The 24,300-nt window shown below is 40.2% G+C and overlaps 1 protein-coding gene across 1 annotated transcript in view; it reads right to left on the reverse strand.

Annotated features, from left to right (window-relative positions):
* unc13c (unc-13 homolog C (C. elegans)) overlaps positions 1-22,695 on the reverse strand; it is a gene marked incomplete at both ends in the record, with an annotated part of 98,156 nt that extends 75,461 nt beyond the window's left edge. Inside the window, 5 exons of the mRNA XM_083916659.1 lie at positions 2,235-2,306; positions 5,071-5,149; positions 6,448-6,494; positions 7,133-7,155; positions 18,666-22,695. Of these exons, the coding sequence (XP_083772785.1) occupies positions 2,235-2,306; positions 5,071-5,149; positions 6,448-6,494; positions 7,133-7,155; positions 18,666-22,695 (4,251 nt within the window). The remainder of the gene's footprint in view (positions 1-2,234; positions 2,307-5,070; positions 5,150-6,447; positions 6,495-7,132; positions 7,156-18,665) is intronic.
* Positions 22,696-24,300: the final 1,605 nt, after the last annotated feature.

The following is a 24,300-nucleotide window of genomic DNA, read 5'->3' on the forward strand; positions in this document are numbered from 1 at the left end:
TGTCTCTTTAAATTCCCCTCCTCCTTCCCACTCTCAGTCCTGACACTGCAAATCACACTGTGCAACAGGTGTGGGAAGAGTGAGTCTCATGTGTTTCACAGGGAGGGAACTCCCTAGTGATTTTGTGCAAGATGCTGCTAAAATTGATTGACAGCTGCAGCCTCTGCCTGAGAGCAACAGGACAGAGAAGAATCTAATCTCTCCCCTGCCTTTCATTCCTCCTTTCCAATTTCAACATCTATTGTCCTTGACAACCACTTCATCAACACTGCTATCCTCCTCATCTTAGTCCAGCCTTCTATGCCTCCAATATGATGTCTTAATGACCTTACCAAGTATTTTAAACTCAATCTAATATGCTTTTCTGTCTGGCCAGATTCAAATAAACATCCAGGATTACTTGGGTGGATATCAGATGCAAGCATTTTAAAATCAATGTGGTTTATTTTGCTGCTAACAATCTGCGTAGCGATATCTGGACCAACTTAAAGCAACGCATCACATCTTATTTTCAGATACCTCTTGACCCATGTCAGATATTGCAGGTTAACACAGCCCCAGTTTATGTTGACAGTCACTGTTAAAAGGCTCTGGTGCTTGGATCCTGGATCACATGCAGCTCAGAACATTGAGCAGACACACAGTCCGTTGGTCGTCCCACACATAATGTTCCTTTCTGCTCTATAAAGCAGATACATGGGAAACATGAGGCAGAAAGAGAATGAGATATTTCTATATGTCAGCAATGACAGAGTCAGATATTTGAATCAAATTAGAATGCATTTTGTTGACGGATGGAAGATGTAAGCACTCTAAACAGGTTCAAACATCTCTCCAGGGAGTAGGGGGTAGACTGTTCAACATGGCTGCCTGATCAGTGACAAATCAGGGCCAGGGGTCATGATGAGAAGTCACTCTTAGCTCTGATCTTCTCTCATTCTCTTCTTATGTCCCTTCCTTTTCTCACCCCTTTTCCCCTTCCTTTTTCCTCTCTCCCCCTAACGTCCCTACACAACATATGGTCGCTTACTGAGTACTCTCGCAGTCCTCACAGGAGAGCACTCTCCTGGACTTAATACAGCAGATAAAACTCTGACATCTGCTCGTCCTACTTAGCAAGACTGCACAATCTGCAGTTTTGCACAAATCGCAGCTTCCCTCAGCTACCAAATATTAAACTCTTCCTTGTTTTCTCTGAATCAGAATATTGAACATCTATCCCTTAAGTCCAAGTCCTCACTGTGGTCTCCAAATTTGCCCAAGAATCAGCTCCCTCCCTACACCAATTAACACAGTGCATCTATCACGTCATTGCTCCTTCATCTGGGACTTGAGTTGTTCATCCCTAAAGCCCCTTTCATGAAACCCACAGCTATTAGTATGCAATCAATTCCCTGCCAATGTAGGGCAACGGGGCATGTGGACCATGAGGACCAAGTGAGTGAAATAGATAAGTGATACAAACATGTACACAAATCAGTGTGCACAAATTTAGAGCCACGTCTTATGTTTGAAAAGATTGAATATTTGTGCATGATGTACAGAGCATATTTGAATCCAGTAATCCCGTAGGCTTAGGCAGCCCCTTGTTGCACATCAGTGCATATGAAATTGTCTGCTTGTTTGTCTTGCTGAGAAACTGCTTTCTCCTTCTCTTTGCATCCTATAATGCCATCTTTCCCTCTGGGACAGAAGAAGTGCAATCAATTAATGCAGAGAGAGCTTTGGAGGTCAACACAAAAGTGTCTCACAGCATCGACGGAGACATTCTGTCTTTTCTCCATAGCTCCTTCTATTATTCATCGTAGGGCTTTGTCTAAATAAAATGATAAGGCTATCTCTTAATTTCTAAACTCATTCAAATAATCTGACAGAAGGAGCATAAGTGAGCAGCTGGCCACAGAGTTATAGACAGAGAAAGGCTAACAGACAGATGATGGCATGCTGTATACAACCAAAGAAAGAAACGCTAGTATATAATGCCTTCCATCTCATTTTCACTTTGGAACCCTGTGTTCCTGGCAAGGGGATCCTGCGCCCTGAAGTACAATGGTTGCAGCAAACAGCACGGTTATAAAAGGTTTGTCAGAGTTCCAGCAACCTTCTTTCAAAACACTGCCCTAAAAAATAATGAGAACATGGCTCCAGCATTCCAAGTCTAGGCAGAAGCCTTCATTTCTCACGAAGACTCCACAATAAACAAGGACTTTCCATGCAGACATGTTAGTACTCACCAGGTCCTCATTATTCAGGGTTGACCGGTTCACCAGAGCGAACGAGATGCCTGCCTTTCGAGCAGTGAGGGTCTGAGAGAAGAAGAGGAAAAGAGAGATAATGAAAAGAGATAAATCTACTGAACCATTTTACCTATCGGCAGCTTTTATACAATATCTCAGTAGATTTACACACAGTGGCATGTAGAACACACACTTATATAGAGTAAAACAGCGTGTGAAACAATGTTTTGTGAAAGGTAGAAAAGCCCTAAATAGAAATTAGTTTAATATAAATATATAATAAAATTTGGACAGAGAAATTAACTAAATGATAGCAAATCAATATATCATAACAAAGACTAATGGAGGTGTCTACAGATGAAGCGTTAATCTCTTAGTTTGTGCACAAGTACAGGCAGAAAGTCAGCTTACCAAAGCCTATTATTTCCAGGAGGCCGTGAACAGAGAATGAAAGAAACGTAATTAGACAAGAAGTGGGAGCATAAATGCTTAAAGCACAAACAGCAGAAGAATTTTATTTATAATCCATACTGAGCGCATAGGTGTCTCAACTGCCATGCAGGACTGCTGGTTAGGGCACTGAGCTCTTGATTCAGCTATTCATCAATAGACTATACAGCCGTTGCATGATTCTTTGTCCACTCATGCACTGGAAGTTACTAAACTGCAGTCATGCTTGGCATTTATATTCTGTTCTCTGTTGGATGAAGCTTTGATCATTATTTTCTGCTGTCTGCTCTGTGCATTAGTTTGACACAAACATAAAAACACAAGATACGCACACACTCACATATGAGTGAAGCTAGCTGTACTGCACAATAGACTCACACATACGCACACACATACACACTTACATAAACACACATACACACACACTTAAGAAACACAAACGCATCTGCTCAGACAGTCAAAACTTACTCTTACATTAAACAGTACACGCCCACATAAACACAGACAAGTAACACACACGCACAGACGCACACAAATACACGTATGTAAATTAGCTGTTATATTAATATCCACTGAGTTTGAGTAACCAGAGATTGATAAACATTTACCCCATACTAGAGAAAGTTACGTAACAGAGGAATGCAGACATGGACAGCTGACAATATTGGATCAGTCTTTACCACGACCCTCTTGTCTGTACAGCCCAGCTATGGTAAAGATCCATGGAAGCCATGGAGAATGTAGGAGGGAACGTGACCTCTACATGAACTGTGAGTGTTGATGTAAGTTTATCAACATGCACCAGCACTGCTGAGGTTGCTACGGGCAATACAATATGACCCTGTGTCCAGATGTTATCTATTCAGCGACAATATAACGTTCAATGCGTTTTGAATTGATTTTTTACACTCTTTTTTGTTTGTTTTTTGTTTTTTTATGTTTTTGCTTCCCACCATGATGTGGGGTAACCGTACTGTCTGTTCCAATCAAACGCTGCTGGTGCCCGGAAGCAATCACACAGCAAATGGGGGACATTGACAAAGGAGAGGCATTATTTTGCTGACTACTGACTTCATCCCACGTGTAAAAGGCTTGCTCAGTGTCACTTTTACATGATTTAAAAGCCTCACACAGTTAAATCAGAAGTCAATGAAGTCTCTCGGATATATTTTTGGGTTGAGTTGTCAACATTTCAAGTTAAATGCATTTTTTTTTCACACCTGCCGAGCAACACAAAAGAAGAAGAAAAATGGCCGAGCAGCATCGGCGAGGCTGAAATCTGACAACTCACTGAAAAATATCACCCATAGCTGTTATGGGTCTATGTAGGAATGGCAAATATACACGCAAAATCCAAAAAAAATTATAATTTAAAAACGACAACCCATACTTACCAAGATATTGTTGGTTATTAATTTCATGAGAGATATGGACAAATACAGCATCAACTCATGTTGTCCACTGTGATATAAACATTCATCAGCATCTACGTGTATGACAACAAGCTGCATAATCATATTATTTCACAAGAAAATTGAAATCTTTAAAGAGTAGAATGTTTAAGTATTATTACAGGTGTTTTTTAATCAGCTTAATTCAAGAGCTCTGATCATTTTTTCCATCCTCTGGACTAAAATATATGAAGATGAGAAACAAACATACACAAGACGCACACTGTGCAGCACATAATGGACAAACAGTTATAAACAGACATGAATACAATTGGCATCACGACAGCGTGTTGTCTCTCAGATAGACTAACCATGTGGCACAGTGCTAAAGTGGACTGTACTGTAACAGGCCTCTCTGTGGGATATGTTATGACACATTATGTTGCAATAAAAACAAATGGGGGAGCATCATTGTGTTGCAATATCTTAAACACCCTCTTCAGGCTAATTATTCAAGCCATAGAGTTATGGCTAAGGTTACATTTAACAATCCCACAAGGCAGCGCTCACTAAATAGTCCGTTTAAGTGGCTGCTTTTATCACCAATCACCTCATTTTTGAAACTACATAGCAGGTCTCCATATGTGGGGAGAGTATTTTTAATCACCACATGCAATTCTGTCCATGTTTAACAAACTTGTAATTAAAAATCAAAAATCCAGATTTAGTTAATAACCATTACTGTTGCAGAGACTTCAGGTAAAACAATAACATGATTATAATTAGTCCTAGGCTAGTCCTAGGATAACAAACAAACAATGTCACTCTAAAACACTATAACATTTTATCAGCTTCCCAGTAAAGTTATTACTGTCTTCAGCAGGGGTCCATACTCACACAGAGCAGGATTCCGCCAGTGTGGTATATAATGGGGGTCACTCAGATAGATTTGACATAAATCACACATAACCTTGTTGAGGCAGATGACTCACCAGATCTCGGACAAGAGGCACTGTCCTCTTGCGGCGTAAATCTGGCATGCTGTCAATACCATAAAGAATACTGCCAGCCCTGAAGAAGCAGACAGATTTAAAGTGTATTAATATCATAATAATGTCATGCTGGGGAAGACATTACTACGCTGAAAGGGGGGCCTTGATTTACACAGCCGGGAAACACCATGGATCATGCCTCCAACCTAACCTGTCTCACCCCTTCCTCTTTACTTCGCATGGTGCCATCCACCAACAGTGGAGCTTCATGTAATCCCTCTCACCCTTTGCTGTTCCTGTGGACTCCCTCTCTTCCATGTAATCTAAATGTTTATAAGGTAGTTACTTATACACATTATACCTAATACTGGATGTATATAAGATTTTATGAATACTGAAGACAAAACTATTTGTCTCCACACCTCAAAAATGGCCACTTAAAGATGAGTTTTTCTCAGTCTCTACAACACTTCAGCTCCAGTTCTCTTGCTCTCTACATCCTCCTACTCTTGAACACACTCCCCGGCTCCCTAGTTGCTTTCCCACCAGTCTTGCTCCTTTCCCCGTGAGGCTCTCAGTGGCATCACCTTTCCTGTCACTCAAAGCCTCTCTAATGACCTCAACGTGACATCAAGGCCCCAATGCCTCCACAAAGATAAAGCTCCTAAAGCTTTTCTGTCAGCCCTTTCAGCAACATCAGTGGTAAGAACCTAAAGATACATAACGTGACGAGCTGCGCAGGCCCCTGCCTTACCCTAGGGTACCTGGCTCTCGATGCTTCTTAACTGTATGCACAGTGCATGCCACAGATGGCCGTATTGTCATGGCATGAGCTGGGGTAGGTGCCAACCACAAATTTGTCAGGCCCCTCACCCTCAGCGTCTCATAACAACACAAGGCACCCTTTTATCATCTGTTGTGAAGGCGTCAGTTATCTTGTATATTCAACTTCTCTCTGAGGTATGTCACAAAAAAAGGAGCATGACACCTTTAAGCGATAGTTCGGATTTCTTGGAAGTGGGGTTGTACTTTATGAGGACTTATCCATAGTCACTGTATTGCCTAAAATAAATGACTATTTGCACGCCGTCAGTTTGGAGAAGTAGACAGAAGCTATAGCTGTAGCAGTAGTGTACGCTATATTTATAATATTCCCCCCGCAAAACATAATGTAAATGTGAAAACAGTAATTTCACAGTAGGCTTAAGTGTCAGGACTTGTGTCTTCCAACCCTTTAATTGGGGCTGCATGCCAGAGAATCAGCATGTCTCCCTTATTTCTGCTACATATGCCTCAGCACAGGGGTACAAATCAGTACAGCAGATAAGATTTTTGTAATTGTGAACCGATCAGATCAGAAAGTAAGCCACCACGCACCCTCCAGTCTGCAAGCCGAGCACTTTGGGGTCCAAAAGACTACGGGGCTGCATAGAGAAGAAACACACCATGTAAAACTAGAGATACAAGGTAGGTACACAAAAATAAATACAGAGCAAACAGCAATGAAATCAAGACGAAAGAAATATACAAAGTATAACTGAATGTATTTAGGAAAATACAGTACATTTGGAGGTCAATTCAGGATAGGATAAGTGATAGGAGAGGAGTATAGCACAGGAAGAAGGGAGGGAAGCACCACAGGCAAACGACCAAATTATTCCACATCAATATAATTTGTGAGCTCAAGACTGAGAGTTTTGCCGCTCTTGGTGCTTCAGGCCAGAATGGCCTATTGTGTAATGCTCTCTCTTCACTGCCCAAAATGTCCAGTTTCAAGCACAAATCATTTTCTGAAAAGGAATAAAAGGATAACAAGAATGTGCAAAGGCACATGCTGCTTTCTCTTTCATACAGATATTACTTCAATTTATCGACAGAAAAACAAAAAAACACACTCTCACAGATCGACTAAGGTAGATGTATTATTTCAAAACTAATTATAGGAGATGCATCATCATACCACATACCATGAAGCACAAGACAAACACATATACACAAAGACATGCACGTGCTAGGAAATCACAAGTGTCCACATGGTTGATGATAAACAAGGACTCAAAACCTGTGTATCCAAAGCACTGCTGTCTGAAAGGAGAAAATGACAGAAAGGTGGAGAGTTAGGAAATAGCAGCTCACTGGAAAATACACACACTTAGTTAGGACACTAATCTACAATTACCGCCTGATGACACAATTCTGTTTTGCCAAGCAATTCATGCAGAAATGGAGACAGAGTCAACAGTCACCTCAGGCAGAATAGCTATAAACAGAGGAATACCATGTAAAGTAGAACCAGTAGATAAGGCTTAAAAAAAGTTTTTCAGCTACAGGTTGAAATGTGATAATTATTCTTTGCATCAGGGCTGGTTACCAAGTATCAGCTTTTGGATGCCGAAACTGAAAATATGGTTGCCACCTCATATTTTGAGTAATTTAGATACAATGCAGTTATACGTCAGCCTAATAATGAAAATTACCGTACCATCAAAGAGCCACACATATTACCTTTTTGTTTTTTGTTTAGGTTCATCTCGGTTTTTTTCCAGTTGAATTTATTTGCACAGTCGTTTAGTATGTAATTTGTTATGCTATGTTAGACCGGTCACATTTTTCACCCCACAGTCAAACAACTTCATTTGCTTAATCATTGTCTCTACAACAAATGTCTGTGTGCATGCAAGTAACTGCACCAATGCATGTGCAGCGTTGTCTGGTTTGGACCGGAGCAGCAATATTTAAATGTCACTAATGCAATGGATATTTCAAAAAATATTCATATTGGGGAGACATTTTGCTGTATGCTTTTCCTATTTTTTATACTGTCTGTTAAAAAGCAGTTGCCACTGATGGAAACTATGGAGCCCTTTACATATAGAATATTGTAAATCAATGCAGCACAAATTAAAAAAATATGCCTTCGATTGATAACATTAGGAGTTAACAATCATAGCTATGGAGACATGGGACATTAGGTAATCATAAGCAGTTGGTATCATATTGCCATTTTAGAGACAAGTCAAACTCTAGGGTGGCAAGTCCTTTAAAGAAAGAAGCCTGCAGAGGTGTAATTACTGTGCTATTGATCCATGTGTGATAAACGGCAGCATTATCATGATCTAATGTGCTACAAACAGAAAACAGCTGTTCACAAAAGAAAGCTCAAATTGCTGCTGTGAATAAAACAACATGATACACTGCTGTTGACGTGCAGTTATAGCATCACTAAAACAGCGTAAGGCAATGTTAATTTGCTTTTTTGTTTGATTTTGCCAGTATCTATTCTATTTTGATCATGAAAATGTTAAGTGATGACCATTAATATAGCAATTACTCTAAGCCTGTGCGGTGATTGAGAATACAGCACATTTGGTGGCTGCTATTACCTAGAGTAGGTTGTAGTACTGTTAGCATTCAACATTATGTGTTTAAACTTAACGATATGTTGGTGTTGATATAATTCACAAAATGGCCCACGAAATGTCAAATCCACATGGTTGGAAGCCAACTCTACAATTACAACATAAAAGCAGGCATTATGTCATGCATTGTTCCTTGTGTTGAAGGTAAAATAGCAAGAAGTTATCTTTTTCTATACTGGGGTCACCTTACGGAACAACCCACCCCTCCATATTAAACAAAGACTGTTGTTTAATGTGTTTGTTCCCATCGATTTGCTTGTTTAAATTTGTTGTGTTTGTGGTTTCCATTTAGGACCACTTGGGGAAATAAGTGCTTTTAGTAATGCTTGAGGTGCTATCCTCTGGGATTATTGTGTCATGATACTCATTTGAGTTGTGGTGCCTTTAAATTCCTAATAAAAATTAAATCAAATTCACATCTTTTCATGATGATGATCCTCATAAAGGCACTGGTAATTTAAAAACATTACAAATGTAAATAGTTAGGTTATTATTCTTGAAAATGTTTATATTTGTAGAGACACTATATTTTTGTGAATATGTTGTTACTGGGTGAGGTAACATTAAAAGCCGTACACATAGAAGCATAGCACTTGAAGAGGAGCTAATCTGCAAGTGGGTACCATGGGCAGTGATCTGCTAAGCTACTTTCAGCATGGCTATACAACATAGAGCCATCTTCTCCTACGGCAAGTCTACAGTGGCACTAGATAAAGCCAGACGGCAAAGATGGGCTATAGGCTATAGACTAGGCATAGACCTCATTCCATAGGTGCCTTAAATCTGTGGAACAAATATGTAATTGATTGGTGGGAAAACCTCTACGTGTGTACTATGGGCAACATGTTTCAACAAGTATCAACTGTAGCAATAAATCCTGCATTTCAGTGCCGACACACATGGTCACACCGTACATAGATCAGAGCTCACCAGAGCAGAAAAGCCTGCACATGGCTGATAGTATAAGCAGGACTGACCCATGCTCCAACACCCACAGGAGCATGTTTTCTCATGTGGACACATTCAGGTGCAGTAATGTACACATACTTGTGTATGTCTATATGCACACACAATAAGTAGAAAGTCCCCTACATCAGTAACAAAAATCATCCTTAAATCAAGAAACCCCTGAATCAGGAACGACTGATTTCCACAAGACCCTTGCTTTTACAAATGTGTTTCAGCATTCAGCACAATAACAAAGTATGTCATCATCAAAGCCAAACACTGTGAGTGTGTGAGGATATTTCCAAGGAGCTCATGAAAAACATAAGAAATCCCAATGATAAAGAAGAACAGGACCTGTGACAGCAACTCAAAACCTCTAGCCATACTTTGAAGTTCAAAGCTCAAGTACTAATGTTAGAAAGACTACAGGAGTATATGGGCATGAACAAATCCCTTAAGTTAGACACATGGTCGTCTGCTATGCTGCCAAAAGCTAAAGCCCAAAAGCCTTCACCAGTTGTGTGGTAGTGAGTATTAAATACATTTGACATTTAATAACTATTACTAAGATAACATCTATGGTCATATATTGATTTTGTTGTTTTTAACTTTGAGCACAAACATACTGTACAGTAAAATGACGTGCAGGTCAGAGTAATTCAGCACAAGTCCCATCAAAATTTAAAAAATGCACAACTCTTCTCCAACATACAGTGCTTTATTCCCCAAATATTCTGGCAACCTTGCCTTCATCAATGTTGCATTACCTTGACCTTAAAGCATTGTATATTGTGGAAGAATTGGGCAGCATTTTACTGCCTACATCCCAAAGCCTATGGTCATTTCAGTATGGGCTTGAAACCATACAGTTTGTACACAAAGAAAATATATAGATTCACTTAAAGGGGATATATTATACTCGTTTTCATGTTCATACTTGAATTTTGTGCTTCTACTAGAACATGGTCATGTGCTTTAATGTTAAAACTCTTTAAAACACTCTAAAACACTTTTCTAATACTGCTCATGGCTGCTGCACTAAACACTACACAGCTGTAGTTGTTCCGACAGGATCGTGATCTGAAATTCAGGAGAAATGAAACACACAAGCAACCAATATAACAGCTTTGTCTGGCATTAGCATGCCGCTACTTGACGTTAGCTGGAGACTGTAAGGAAATAAACAGCATTTTCTAAAATCGAGTCAAAAATCACAAATAAAGGCTTTAAAACCAAACACTACACAGCCGGACATGTTCCCGCAGCAGTGTGATCCGATGGTTGAAATAAAGCTATATATCTGACTGCTGGGTGCACTGATGTATTCATAAGTTCATGTGCAAATTAAGTTTCAGCATCTATAATGTTACTTACAGCTTCTGAGTCATCGACACGGCCCGTTATAGATGGAAAAGTCCTATCTTTCAGTATTAGCTTTGCCGAAAATCCAACATTTTGGGCTTTGCTCTTAAAAGAGTCCTTGAAGTGGCATGAATAAATACAGATTTGGCTATTGTCAGGCTGCTTTTTTCATTAGGAAAGCAATATTAATTTTCCCTCACTTTGTTCTTTGTATCCACGCTCAGGTGTTTGTATTCCCTGTTGCTCATAGGAAGTTTAACATTTTTGATTGCTTTTCTCTCCATTGTTTTTTCCTCTTGTACGGAGCGACTTAGGTTAGAGTTTAATTTGTTAACTTTGCGTTTTGTTTTTTTCCTCCTGGATGGAGCGACTTTATTTTGTACTTTGTTCTTTATTCATCGATATTTGTTTGTTCCTCCTGTGCAGAGATGTTTCTTTTGTTTGTGGCCTTTTTGGCTCTGTGCCACGTTCTTGACATCAAGAATAAAAGTCATCTTTGATCTGCGAACCTCCGCATCTGAGTCCTCATTCCTGCCCGGGCCTGACAGAATCAGAATCAGAAATACTTTAATAATCCCCTGGAGGAAATTATTTAAATCGGAGCAGTAACAGGCAGCATGCAACTTTAACGCATGCGCACTAAGGACAAAACAAATAGAGAGCAATGGAGCAGAACAGCCTGCTGGTGGCAACTCTTACACCCAGTTTCAAGTCTCACTGGAGAAAACCAATTCCAGTTACTTCATTACTGACATTAAACATGATATGCCAACATTTCTAAAGGCATGATAAAAGAGTTTCTATAATGCAAGAAATGATATTACAGTATTAGCTATCTATCAACAAACTATCAAAAAACATTCAGGTAAACAGAGTTAACAAGGTGCCACTTTCATATTTATGACCAGTCTTCATATCTAATGTGCTACCGAGTTACAGATTTTCATGTTAAAATTCATGTTGCTTTAGATGTAATAATGATTTAATAAATTACTCTGTATACAGAAAATTAGCAATGTTATGGCTGAAATCATTTCACCTGGGAACACAGCCATCATTAATGTGATTAGTTACACCTGTGTTTTTATTTTATTCTCAATTTATCTTACGCTACCTGTGAAGGTCTATTAGCCATTCAACAGTAACGTTACATTACTTCATTAACGTTACTCAGCTTAGCTCAGTCGAGCCTGACTAACACACCTTAGCCAAGCTTGCACATTAACTATTAACAGCTATAGCTTAGCCCAGGTGATACCAGGACAACGCAACAGCCTACAAGGAAGACAACATGTTAAAAAGACAATTTTGGAGTTACCGGAGGTTCCAGCAGAAGCCTCTTCTAACATGTTGCGGTAGCTCGCATGTTTCGGTACGTGACTAAATTGAATGAGCCGAGATGAAAAAATGTCTTTGCCCAAACTCCCCACCCAACTCCAGGTAACACCAGACAGCAAACAAGCCCACCTGCAAAAACGTCTGATACAGTCTGCATCTTAACTTGTTAAGTGTATGGTGAATATGTGTGACTGTTGGCAATCACACTGCCAATACGGGTGCCAGATCGTAAAGGCAATTGAAGGCATTTTCAAAAGCACTGCTTTCATAATAATAATAATAATTATTTTGTTTCTTTGATATTTTTGATCCGATAGACTGGCTTCCTGTCCAATGTGTACCCCGCCTCACGCCCGATGTCAGCTGGGATCTGCTCCAGCCCCCCGTGATCCCGATAGAGAAAAACGGTTGAAGATGAATGAGAGTGAATGATATTTTTGTGTATTTCATCATGAATTCTTATTTACAATGACAAAAAATAATAAGTATCTTATTTCACCAAAATATTGATAAATGTGACATGTCTACTGAAATACTGAAAAACTAGTTTTGGCTAATATATATTACCTATACATACATAAATTAAAACTAGTTAAATGAATATACAAATAAGTACATTATATGAGGACTGGATTTTCATACCATTCATCACACCTAAATATAAGATATGTGTAATTGTGTGTATTCATTATGAGTTGATTAGTCAACCTTTTTCAAAAAACTTATGAGCTCATATCTGGTAAACACAAGATGTAAAATGGTGCTTTTGTGTAATTCTTTTGGGAGAAACTCAGTTTTACAGACCTGTCGATTAAATCAACTCATCGATTAGTCAACAGAATGGAATCTGTGTTAGTTGACTAAGAATTTCTTTAATCAAAGACAGCCCTAGTATTCATCGCTTGCACCTCTTTTATAGTGGTTGTTAGGTAGAACATGTAGGCTATGCAGCTTACTACCAGATAGGCCTATACCTGCTATTACTAGATGATAGCAAAACCAGGATATTGTCTTTGTGTTTCACTCAAGGTGGATTGAAAGAAAATATATAGATGGATGTAATACAAAAACATTTGATATTCTCATATATCTAAAGCTGCATCATTAATAATCTCACAAATTACTGGATAACAGGTAAAAGATTTGTGATAAAACAGAGGAAAAAGGGGAAATGTGTGCAGTGAGAGGTTGCAGCCCTCCAGGCTTTGATGTAATGAAATGTGGTGGCTCAGAGTGAGATGTGAACATCCCGGGTGCCTGTGCTACCAATTTGTTCACTGCTTGTCCATCTGATGACTCAAACAATACCACATGACCAGACCATTTCCGACGAAGAAAATGCATCAACTATAGTAGGCACTCACTGTTCCCATCAGCTCATGTTTTTTTCAGCTATGACTAAATGTTTAAGGCTGTGGCAGGCTGATGTCAAAGCATCTATTTAGTTCAGTTTGAGTACAAAAATAGAATTCCTGTAGGCGTGAACTAGGAATAGAGCATTGGGGTAAAATGGGCTATTGGTCCTTATCTAATCAGAGATAAGCTTGTTTTGTTTATAAAACTGAAATGTAAATTATACAAGTAATGGCAAAACTATTGTTATTATGAAATGATTCTAGTGCAATTTTATGGGAAAAAGTAAAAAGGAAGATGATAATGGGGATGATTTGGCCACATTGCAATCAGAGAGAGAGTACGGTGTTTTTTAATGCCAGCATGTAGTGCATCTTCTCCAAATTGTGAGACTAAACTGTGGAGAGCAGGCTTTCGCTGTTAATAACATTTCAATGAAAACAGTGATATTTAATGTAATTTCTCTAAAACAAAGACAGAGATTATTCATTCACTTTATCTGCATTTTTTATATCACACTCTCAAGAAGTGGTGCACTAAGCATAAAGAGGGTCTACCTCCTTTGCTCCCCCAAGAGCAAACTGTAAACTTCACTAGCAGCAGACCTCTATAAATATTCTAAGCAAGGCTGACCTGGTTACAGAATGCCCTTGGGAGTGTGAATTAGCATCTGAATACAGACGCTGCTGTAGCCAGTTGAAGACAGGCCTGGCAGAAGTGGCAGTACTGCTGAGACTCCCGACACAGCTCCCACACAGACCAGCCAGCATGCTTCAGAGCACGAGCATGATGAGCACACATCAGCTGCAGTTTATGAGACGAAGGCATAAAGCTAATGAGGGGGGAGTATAGTGAGAATATATATATTTCAAATAAATGCATACTACATGTGTCTCCATTACATCTGAGCAAGTGAAAGAGATGTGTAAAGGTAGTTGGCTGGAACATTCAAGGATTGCACAAAACTGGACAGAAAATAATAGTCAATGATAGTCATCAACTAGTATAAGTATAAACTTGGAAAATTATTTTTAAGAAAGCCAGGTAGATCATAGTGTGTGTAGGATCAGTAAGAAAAGTTGTTTATTGTTACTCCTGCCTCACATTCCTTCACCTCATCTCCTCCTGTCTCACTCAAAATTTCAATTTCAATTTAAAAATTGCCCCTTTCACACATGCATTGCAAACTTAAAGTTACCTAGACGTTAACCAGCAGGGCTGTAGCTTATGTGTGAACATAAATATCCGATTCAGTCGGACCGGACTTTAAACAGAGATTACCCTGCCACCTCCTTAGTACAAAGACTGTGTAATCTCAGAGTGGGCTCATGTGTGAACACAGCTGCTCATTCTCTAGTATACTCTCAGAGTTTAAGGGGGTGTCTTGATGACGTTTATACCATGCGTCGACTTACAGTGAAGCAAAACAAGATGGAGAAAAATAAGGATGACCTACATAAAGACGGCAACCAAAATGTCTGAAGAGATGACAAGATTCTGGGACTTGTGTCAGTAAGGACCGACACCAAAATCATCGGACAAATTCAAGAAACGGAAAGAGACTGCTGTTAATAACCAAATTACGAACGTGCTCTGAATGTTGGCTATCAATGGCTTACTAAACTAACCGAGAAACTCTATAGAACAATATACAGTATAATGCTATTACAAGGCCGCTAACTAACTTATAGTTTCAGTATTTTAAAACTACTCTAATGTGATTTATATTTTCTTTAACATGGATTTCCTACATAGAAAGTAAAAAAAAAATCAGAAATTGAGCTGAAGGCACATTTACTGTTTCAGTATTGAAGAAATCTGCATCTGGCCTCGCCCCGCCATCCGCTGCTTGTGCCTTTGCGTGCCCCGCTAGTTTGAGACTCTCCGGTAACTTCTTGTAGTTTCTACTGCAGGTTTCAGAGGAGGCCAGAGTTTTAACAGAAGCGCAAACGACTCGTCAAAATGACTAAACACATCAGAGAGAATCAGTCATAGGCATTCATGTCCAAGCCGGCTTCAGATATGAGGCGTAGGGGCAGCAAACCCTCTTGAGCGCATCTTAGACTTATGGAGGGGCACAATGCCGGAGCTACCTGCCCATGGAGCTAACGTTACCAATATGCAACTAAGTTATAGTTTTGCCGTCCTGAACCCGAGCACTTTGTTTATGGATTAGTGACGTACCTGATAAAGCTTGCCCAGAATCACTTGAATCTCATCTTGCAGAGAAGTGCACAGACATTTCCTCCTTCAGGAGAGGAATGAGAAAACACCTCTCTAGTGACAAAATATGCTCAGATATAAGTCACTATAGTCAGTGTCAGACATTTTAGAGGACAGAAACAGACGAAAAACACTTTTTTGAGTGGAGGGGGACTTAAAGATTAATAAAAGAGTCAACAGCAATCAGACAGTGAGTCTACAGCATGCCTCCCCTTGCACATGCACAAGTCAACAATGACACGTGAGTCAATGACAGTCAATGAGTCAGGCAGTCGGATCGAGTCTTAAATCTTCTTGCCTAGTAGTCCACCAAAAGCAATGTACAATAATAAAAATGGACAATTACAGTCAATAAATAGACAATGCAGCCAAAGATATAGGCATGTCTGAGGTGATTTAGTTTTATGTCACGATTACATAAATTAGCCACAAGAGAGCACTGACATGTTGCAGTTTGGAGTCAATGGTAATAATGTATACTGTTCTGTCATTTCCACATTACCTACTAATGTAATTAGTAGGTAATGTAGTCATACTAATATGTCATATGAGTTGTAGCTTGTGGATCCTAAATAATTGGTAGACATGCTCACATACAACCATTTGACAAAGAGCAAGCTCTCTCAATAAATAACAGTACTTAATGTATACTCTGCAGGATGTTTGGTGAATTTGGCCACTAAGGGCGCACTTACACTGTCCATCCGTACCGTCCCCCATGTTTTAGGGTATTTGCCCCCTCCCAGGCCCGTTTGTACTCACACTACCTGGGTCTCGGCGAATGCTTCTTGCCTGCCTATACGTCATCACACCGTAACACGTCACACACATTGATTGACGTCATCGTGATGCGTCGCTTTGTTTACAAATCTTTCCATAGACCTCAGAGTTTTTGTGCTTCTTGTCCAAATGTTTTTGAATATTTTCATTCGACCAAATCTGCAGTAAACACTCCACCTCCGCATCACACCAACATGAACCTTTCGTCGCCATTGTTTTAAATGTCCACGCATGGTCCGTCCTTTTTTCTATTACTGAACAGGCGCACATACAATGACGTCAGAACACGTGCGCACGCTCATGCTTGTGCATGTGCAAACATGCTTTACAAAAGCCCACCTCTCCCAAACGGACCGTAACCGGCAAGCGTACCTCTCCTAGGCGCGGTGCGGTTGCACGCACACTGGTCAAACGAACTAGACTTTACCCGTGAAACGTGTGTGGGCACGTACGGATGGACAATGTGAGTGTGCCCTAAGACGGTTGTGCAAACATCTGTCACAGTGTTCAGCTGTAGCCTGTATTCCCTGAACTACAGTACCTACCTCACCATGAGTGACACAGTTGCAGTTGCATATGTAGGTCAAGAGCTTTTTCATTTTAAGTAAGAGTGGAAATTCCCCTGTCTCTTTTTTCATTCCAGTTGAAATACTATTTTTCTTCAGTGAATCAATCTTAACTATGTATAGGCCTACATTGATTTTAAATCCTTGGCCCATCAGCTATATAGCTTTTTGATTCAAGGCTTCAATTGCAATGAGGCTTTGTGATACAAGAAGATAAATGAGAGCATTGGCATAATGTTCTGCTACATATAGAGAACAAAATATATGTTCTTTAAAACACCATAGTGCCAATGTTTATCAGTGATATGCAGAACATTCTCAGTGGTAAGTTATTATGTAAAGACTTCCTTTTCAGACTTCCTTTAAAGATGTACAGCACACTTAAACTTGTACTTTACCTATAAACTCAATTGTATGACTGTACTGTGATAAAACACATGAATATTAATGTAAATATTGACAATTCTCACGAAATTTATAAAAAACCTGCGTTTCATGGGTTGAAAATTGCTCAACATGCCACCTACAGTTTCAAATCAGCCCTTACCCTGCAAGTACAATGCTGAGATTGAGAGAGCCAACAGGTTGGGACTTCTCTGTCATTAGATTTGAAAATGTTATAGCCCTCTAATCTGAGGTGGGCAACCCCCCCCCCCCCCTTGCCCCCCTTCTGCCTCCCTAAACGGCTCTGACCCTGGGGGTGAAATAACACTTTAACTGTCTGCCAGTACCAAAGCAATGACACCTAGCAGACTGTCGTCATGTTTTTATTCCCTGTGAAGAATTTATGGTGTTTTGGATATCAGCCCTAGTGTAGCATTTAAGGTCTATTCAGTTTTGATGATAAATGATCAACCTCCAGAAAACGTGTGATATTGTGATCCCTTGAGCCACAGTGCAGTACAACAGAATGTAGTACTATGCCATGGGAATACAAATACAAAGTCAATACCACCAGTAACACTGTCATCCACCTTCAAAGAGAGTCCTCGCTTCATTTTTTCAACTCAAAATAAATTAACTGTTCAAAGAGTCATCCTTCAAGTTGATTAAAGTCTGCGGTTCTGATAAATCCAACAATATTAAACCACCAAGTTTTAAGTCTACAACTTGACATCTCCATCACAATAATTGAAATGTTTTCACTATGATTCAGACTTCCACTAGCAACACAGAGGACCAAATGGATGTTAAGGATTACCAAGGATACCAATGTTTTTTTATGTATTAGCATTAAAAAATGCTAAATCTGTATTACTTCCCATAATTTTCTAAATCATACTTTAACTTTTTGGATTAAATTTCCCTCCTTGTAGACAGCCTTTGGTTAATATTAATTTCAGTATGGTATGAATTCAACTCGGAGAAACATGAAAGTTTTCAAGGACCTTCCAACATCTGAGACTTGCTTGAGTTAGTGCAATGCATGACATTGTCAATTCATGTTGCCTTTTTCCGGATGCCCGTATTTGCTAGTTGTTTTTTTTTTTCTCTTACCGATCTGTTGTGCACCAACAAAACCAAGGGTTTTCAAAAAAGTATTTACTGATACTCTTACAGTTGTATTAGTGTACTGCCAATGTAAATAAAGAGTGAAGAGTCATACCCCCTGCCAGGATCTGCTGCTCCAGTTCAGCCATCTGTTTCCTGTAGGCCCTCAGTGCAGCCTCCTTGAAAGTGGGTCGAACACGTTTCTTGGGTGGGGCCTCTGTGGGCTTTTCCTCTGGAACATTTTTGTTTTCATCCTCTTGTTGTTGCTCCACTTTTTCAGACACCTCTGTGGCCTCCTCTATTATCTCCTCTACCTCCTCTAACTCCTCCTCACCCTCTTCCATCTCCTCTGTCACATCATTGTCATCCGGTTCTTCTACGTCAACATACTCCACCATAGCGTCATATTCAGCTGTGTCCTCTGTGAGTTGGGTTTCATATTCTTCACTGTACTCTTCATCCAAACTGCAATCATACTCTAGAACACATGCCTCTTTACTTGCCTCAAAGTCCTCTGTGGCTTCATAATCTTGAGAGGCCTCAAAATCCTGACAGGCATCCTTGTCTTGAGAGGCCTCAATGTCATCAGATACATCATAGTCCTGAGAAGTCTCACACTCCTGCACAGGCTCATCTATCTCATCTGTTTCATCAGCATTAGTTCTGTTCTCCAAGTTGGCTAGTACCTGCTCCATCACTTCTACATAGTGGGTCTCATTGTCCACTGGTTGTTCCCCAGCTTCCACCTCTACACCTGCTTTCTCTTCCTCTGCTTTGTTGAAGACAGGTTCTGTGTAGGCATCAGAGTCTAATGTAGTACCAGAGTTATTTGGGCCAGACGTGGACAGGGTGCGGAAACGGCCCATAAATGATGAGTTGGTGGGTTCCTCAGGAGGAACAGGGGTGGGAGTCTGAGAGCCAGACTTCCAAACAACCTCCAGAGCTGACTTAGCCCTCTGCAGTGTAGAGCCAAAGCCAAAACCAAAGGACTTCTCACTGAGATCTATGCTGAGCCTACTACTCCAAGACTTGGGAACCTCTTCAACCTTTTCTGTTCGAATCTCACTCTGACTGCGGTACATAGATGAAGTCTTATTCTGGGTCTGGTGAAAGCTATGATTGACATCCAGTTCAGGGAATTTATCTTTAGGAACTACTTTAGGTATTTCCTTTGGGGCATCTTTAGAGGCTACTTTAGGTACTACTTTACTGACTTCTGTTGGGGTGGCTTTAGGGGTCTCTTTTGGGGCTACCTTTGGGGTTTCTTTAAGTGGAATGTTAGAAACTTCTTTAGTGGGTACTTTACCAGTCTCTTTAGATGCTGCTTTGGGCGTCTCTTTTGGGAACTCATTTGGGGGTGGTTTTGCAGCTTCTTTGGTAACCTCTTTAGCAACAACTTTCAGACCTTCTTTAGATGCAACTTGTGGGGGATTTTTAGCAATAACCTTAGGTGACTCTTTAGGAGATTCTTTCGGGGACTCTTTAGGGGTTGAAACAGGACTCTCAATTGGTGTTATTTTAGGGCTCTCTTTAGGTGACTCTTTTGGACTTTCTTTTGGAGTCATTGTTGGGCTATCTTTTGGGGTCACCTTTGGAGGGGTTTTAGTTGCCTCACTGTAAGTATTCTTAGACGTCACTTTAGATACTTCTTTAACAGGGTGCTTTGTGGCATCTTTAGTTGAGACTTTAGGACTGTCTTTAGGGACTGCTTGAGAGGATTCTTTAGCTGCTGATTTCTGAATCTCTTTAGATGACTCTTTAGAAGCTGCTTTAGAAGTCACTTTGGAGGAAATCTTAGCAGATACCTTTTGGCTTTCCTTTGACAATATTTTGATGGTTTCTTCTTTAGGAGCCAATTTAGTTTGTTTATGTGTAACTTTAGCAGCAGCTTTAGGGGTATCTTTAGGCAATATTTTCATGTTTTCTTTTGTGATCATCCTATTTCCCTCCTTAGACTGCCGGGCAGATGTCTTGTTGACAAACTCCCGTTCTAGGACGGGAGGAATAATGTGTGTGGTTATTGGGGGTAGAGAAGCTTCTCTGTCAAGCATCATGAATTCCTCATCTCCTTCAAATTGTAAATCAACCTCTTGACATTTAGTGATGTTTTCTGGAAAACCAGGGATGGTTGATGGGTCAAAGGGACTGCTAACCTCTATAGAGGCATCCAACCCAGAGTCAGCACCCTGCTCCAGATGATGCCAGTCTTTCCAGGGTGATAGGTCACCTTGCAGAGAGAGCTGGGAGCCACTGTAGTGACTTCTGTCTCCAGACATGCAGACAAGTCCATTGCTTACCCCACTGTCAATTGTTTCTGTAGTCTCAACCTCATTGTGTTCATATGTTTGATTCTCATGGCTGAGTTGGTGACTGTCGCTAGCATACCAAGAAGAGGCCATGTCTTCTTGTTTTCTCTGCCACAGTTCCTGATCTGAGGAGGACAGCAGGGAGCAGCCATTAGCACGTGTAAAGTACTGACTTTCTGAAAAGTCTTCTGAGTATGACTGGCAAAGTTTTGAGCAGTCAGACTCAGAGCGGCTGAGTTTAGGAGTGGAATAGTCACTCTGGGAAAGCCAAACAGGTGTCAAATCAGAGTAGTAAGCCTTTGCATGCTTATCTGGGTCATAGTCAGAGTCATCCGCATAGTGAACAGCACCTGAGTAGCCTGCTTCCTCTCCTGACCGACTAGGGTCATGGGATCGCCTCTTCTCTGATTTGCTCTTGTGAGCAGGTTTTGAAACCACCATTGCATATTTATTTCTGCTTAATTCTTCTAATTCTTTATCACTGTCCATCGAGTCCCAGTCATCACTCTCCACTACTTTATCCTTTCCTGAGACCTTTATATCCATGCTTTCATAGGTTTGTGAGGAAGACATTGTTTTGTCTTTTCTCTCCTTTCCATCATGACTTAAGCTATCAGTAGAGACTGTAATGCCTGTTCCTTTAAGTTTATAGCACTTTTTCAAGACTATATCTCTCTCTTGGGTTGTTGCAAAAATAACAATAATAGGGCGGGGTTTGGCATTAGAACATTCTCTTTGTTGCCCTAACCTATGAGCAAGCTCAATTTTAATTGTTTTAACGGCATCAATGAAACCCATTTTGTCTTTTAGTATTTTATATATGAGACTCTCTGTTTTCTCTGGCCTTTCCTCAGGAACATTGAGGAACCGCAAGGTTGAATTATTGGCCTGGTGGCTAATTTGTTTTATGTAGTCATGGATATCACGAGTTTCCCTTCTAGACTGGACAAATCCTGAGCGAAGTTGCTCAATCTCACTCTGAACTACTTCAACACTGCTGGAGATCTCATCAATAGAGCTTTTTAGGGCATTAACATGGCCTCGTAGCTCAGACAGTTCTGTCTCTATCTGGCTGATCCCCTGAAGCTCCTTAAAGATCATCTCCATAACATCCTGTGTCTGACTGATGCAACCCGTGGAGGAGGAGCCAGGCTCCAAGGTTGAGCTCTTTTGCTGCCGTCCAGCGCGGTCCAAGGACTTGCTCCGAATGCCTAAGGTTTTCCTCCAGTTGCTCACCTCGGAGTCTGAGGAGACACATTCCTGACTCTTTTTCCATTTTCTTAATTTACGTAGAGCACCCAACCTAAGTGTGTGTAGACTGGAGCGTTCCACTCGTTCACCCTCAGAGCTGCCATCAGAGGGAGCCAAACTGATGAGGCTCTTCCTGTTTCGTCTTACTGGCATAGTGTGTGATTTATGCTCATCCAGTCTCCTGACAGGTTTTGTCTCACTCAAGGAGTCAGAGTAACTACTATCAATCGAAATAACCTCTGGAAAGATACTTTCATTATTATTCAAAACAAGAGAATTTTTCGGGAGTCCATTTGCTATAGCTACACGATAACTGAAAGTGGGTGATAGGGATGAGCAGTCGTTCTTTCCGTCGCTGTCTTCAAGCGATATGTTACGTGTCGAAGAGCATTTGGAAATCTTTTTAACTGTAGTCTTCAGTGTGGTAGAGAGAGTTAGATTGTGTGCTTTCAAATCAGTGGTCAATTTGGGCTCTTTATTTTCGCTTCTCTCTTTCTTCTTAATTGGGTTTGCCAATTTCTTTGTAAACATTCCTTTGCAAATCTTTCTAATGTAGGATGATATAGTATTTAGTAGGGCAGAAACCATGGATGGCAATACTGTGGACTGTTTTTATCATCTAGTGAAAGGAGAAGTCGACAAAAACACAGCGGTGGTGAGCCAAGCACAATCAGCCTGTGCTTGACAGTGGAATCCTCTCTCTCAATCACAGTCCATGTAGAGACTCACTAATACTTTTAAATCCAGTGGCCTTCCCTCCGAAAAGGAACATCTCTCTGAAAGACAAAAAAAATACAAATATTTCCTTAACATTTTGGTTGCGGGTTCAAATATACAGTAACACTTAAACACAAGCATGTAAAACTAAACTGAGTTTTGACTTTGCAAGTACAGCGACAGTGGACAATCGGTTATATCTTTAACAAGCATAATGAAAAAGGTCCTTCATTGAGCAATCTTCGAACGTATTACTGAAAGAAACCAATGGTTTAGTTGCAGGGGAAAACCATTCATTTGAGCATTTAATGATTGATTTAATTTTAATGAATTTCTATGTATTATTAACAAAAAATGTTTAGTGCATTGCTTTACAAATACAACACAGCGTAGTCAAACATTCTACTTTTACTTAATTTGACGGTAAAACTGTATACTCTGTGTGTGTGTGTGTGTGTGTGTGTGTGTGTGTGTGTGTGTGTGTGTGTGTGAATGTGCGCTTGGTGTTTGCGCTTGTATGTGGGTGGGAGTAGAGGGTTGGGGGGGATCTGTGTACTGTATGTGTCAGTCAAGGTCAATAGACATTGGCTACAGTGATGTATCCAGCTTTTAAAGCAGGAGAGCCAATAGTTCTAAATGCTCCAGTGCTGCAATACCTGCGATACTCTTGTCGGATTGTTTTCACCAAATGTAAATATAGAGATTGATGAATTTAACCGACCCGACTCAAGCCCGATGTCAGCTGGGATCGGCTCCAGCCTCCCCCCTGCGACCCCGTTGAGGATGATGAATGATGAACGGTTGAGGATGGATGAATGGATGGATGATGAATGTAACTATGATAAATGTAACTATATATACATGTTTTCTTTTTTATCATTTTCAACACATCAATATCCTAAAATCATTCCAACACAAGACAAAACACCTGTTTGTTGGCTATTTAACATATATTGATTATAATGAGGATGTTTTCAAATTAATGATCTATGTTGACGTACATTTATTGTCCCAATTACTTTAATTGGAATAGTTCAGCATCTTCAGGTGTTATGTGCAGTGCAGCCGACTATATACTGTAGTTACAATAACAATGAAGTAGCCATCTTTCTCTTGTGGAAAAAGAGGGCAGAGACTTTTTGAATGATGCTCCATAGTGTCAAATCTTCAGCAGCACACTGTTGCTCTCAGAGGTGTGTGTTTTCTATAGAGTGGAACTGGCCAACTGAGTCAAAAGCGGGATGTTTGTTGTGCAGAGAATCTGACAGCTGCTCCACATTAGTTCTGGGGTATAGAGCTTGATGTGTCTACAGTCTCATGACCACAGAGACATGCTCACTTCAAATGAGCTGTGAAACACAGCATCACAGTTAGCTTTTAATGCTGGGCTCTGAAGAAGGACCAGGCATTAGCAAAAAGAGCTTGAGGCTAGGTTGCCAAGAAATGTGTTTCTGCCAGATATATGGATGATGCAAT

Source organism: Echiichthys vipera, assembly GCF_963691815.1.
Source record: "Echiichthys vipera genome assembly, chromosome: 1".
Classification (NCBI taxonomy): domain Eukaryota; kingdom Metazoa; phylum Chordata; class Actinopteri; order Perciformes; family Trachinidae; genus Echiichthys; species Echiichthys vipera.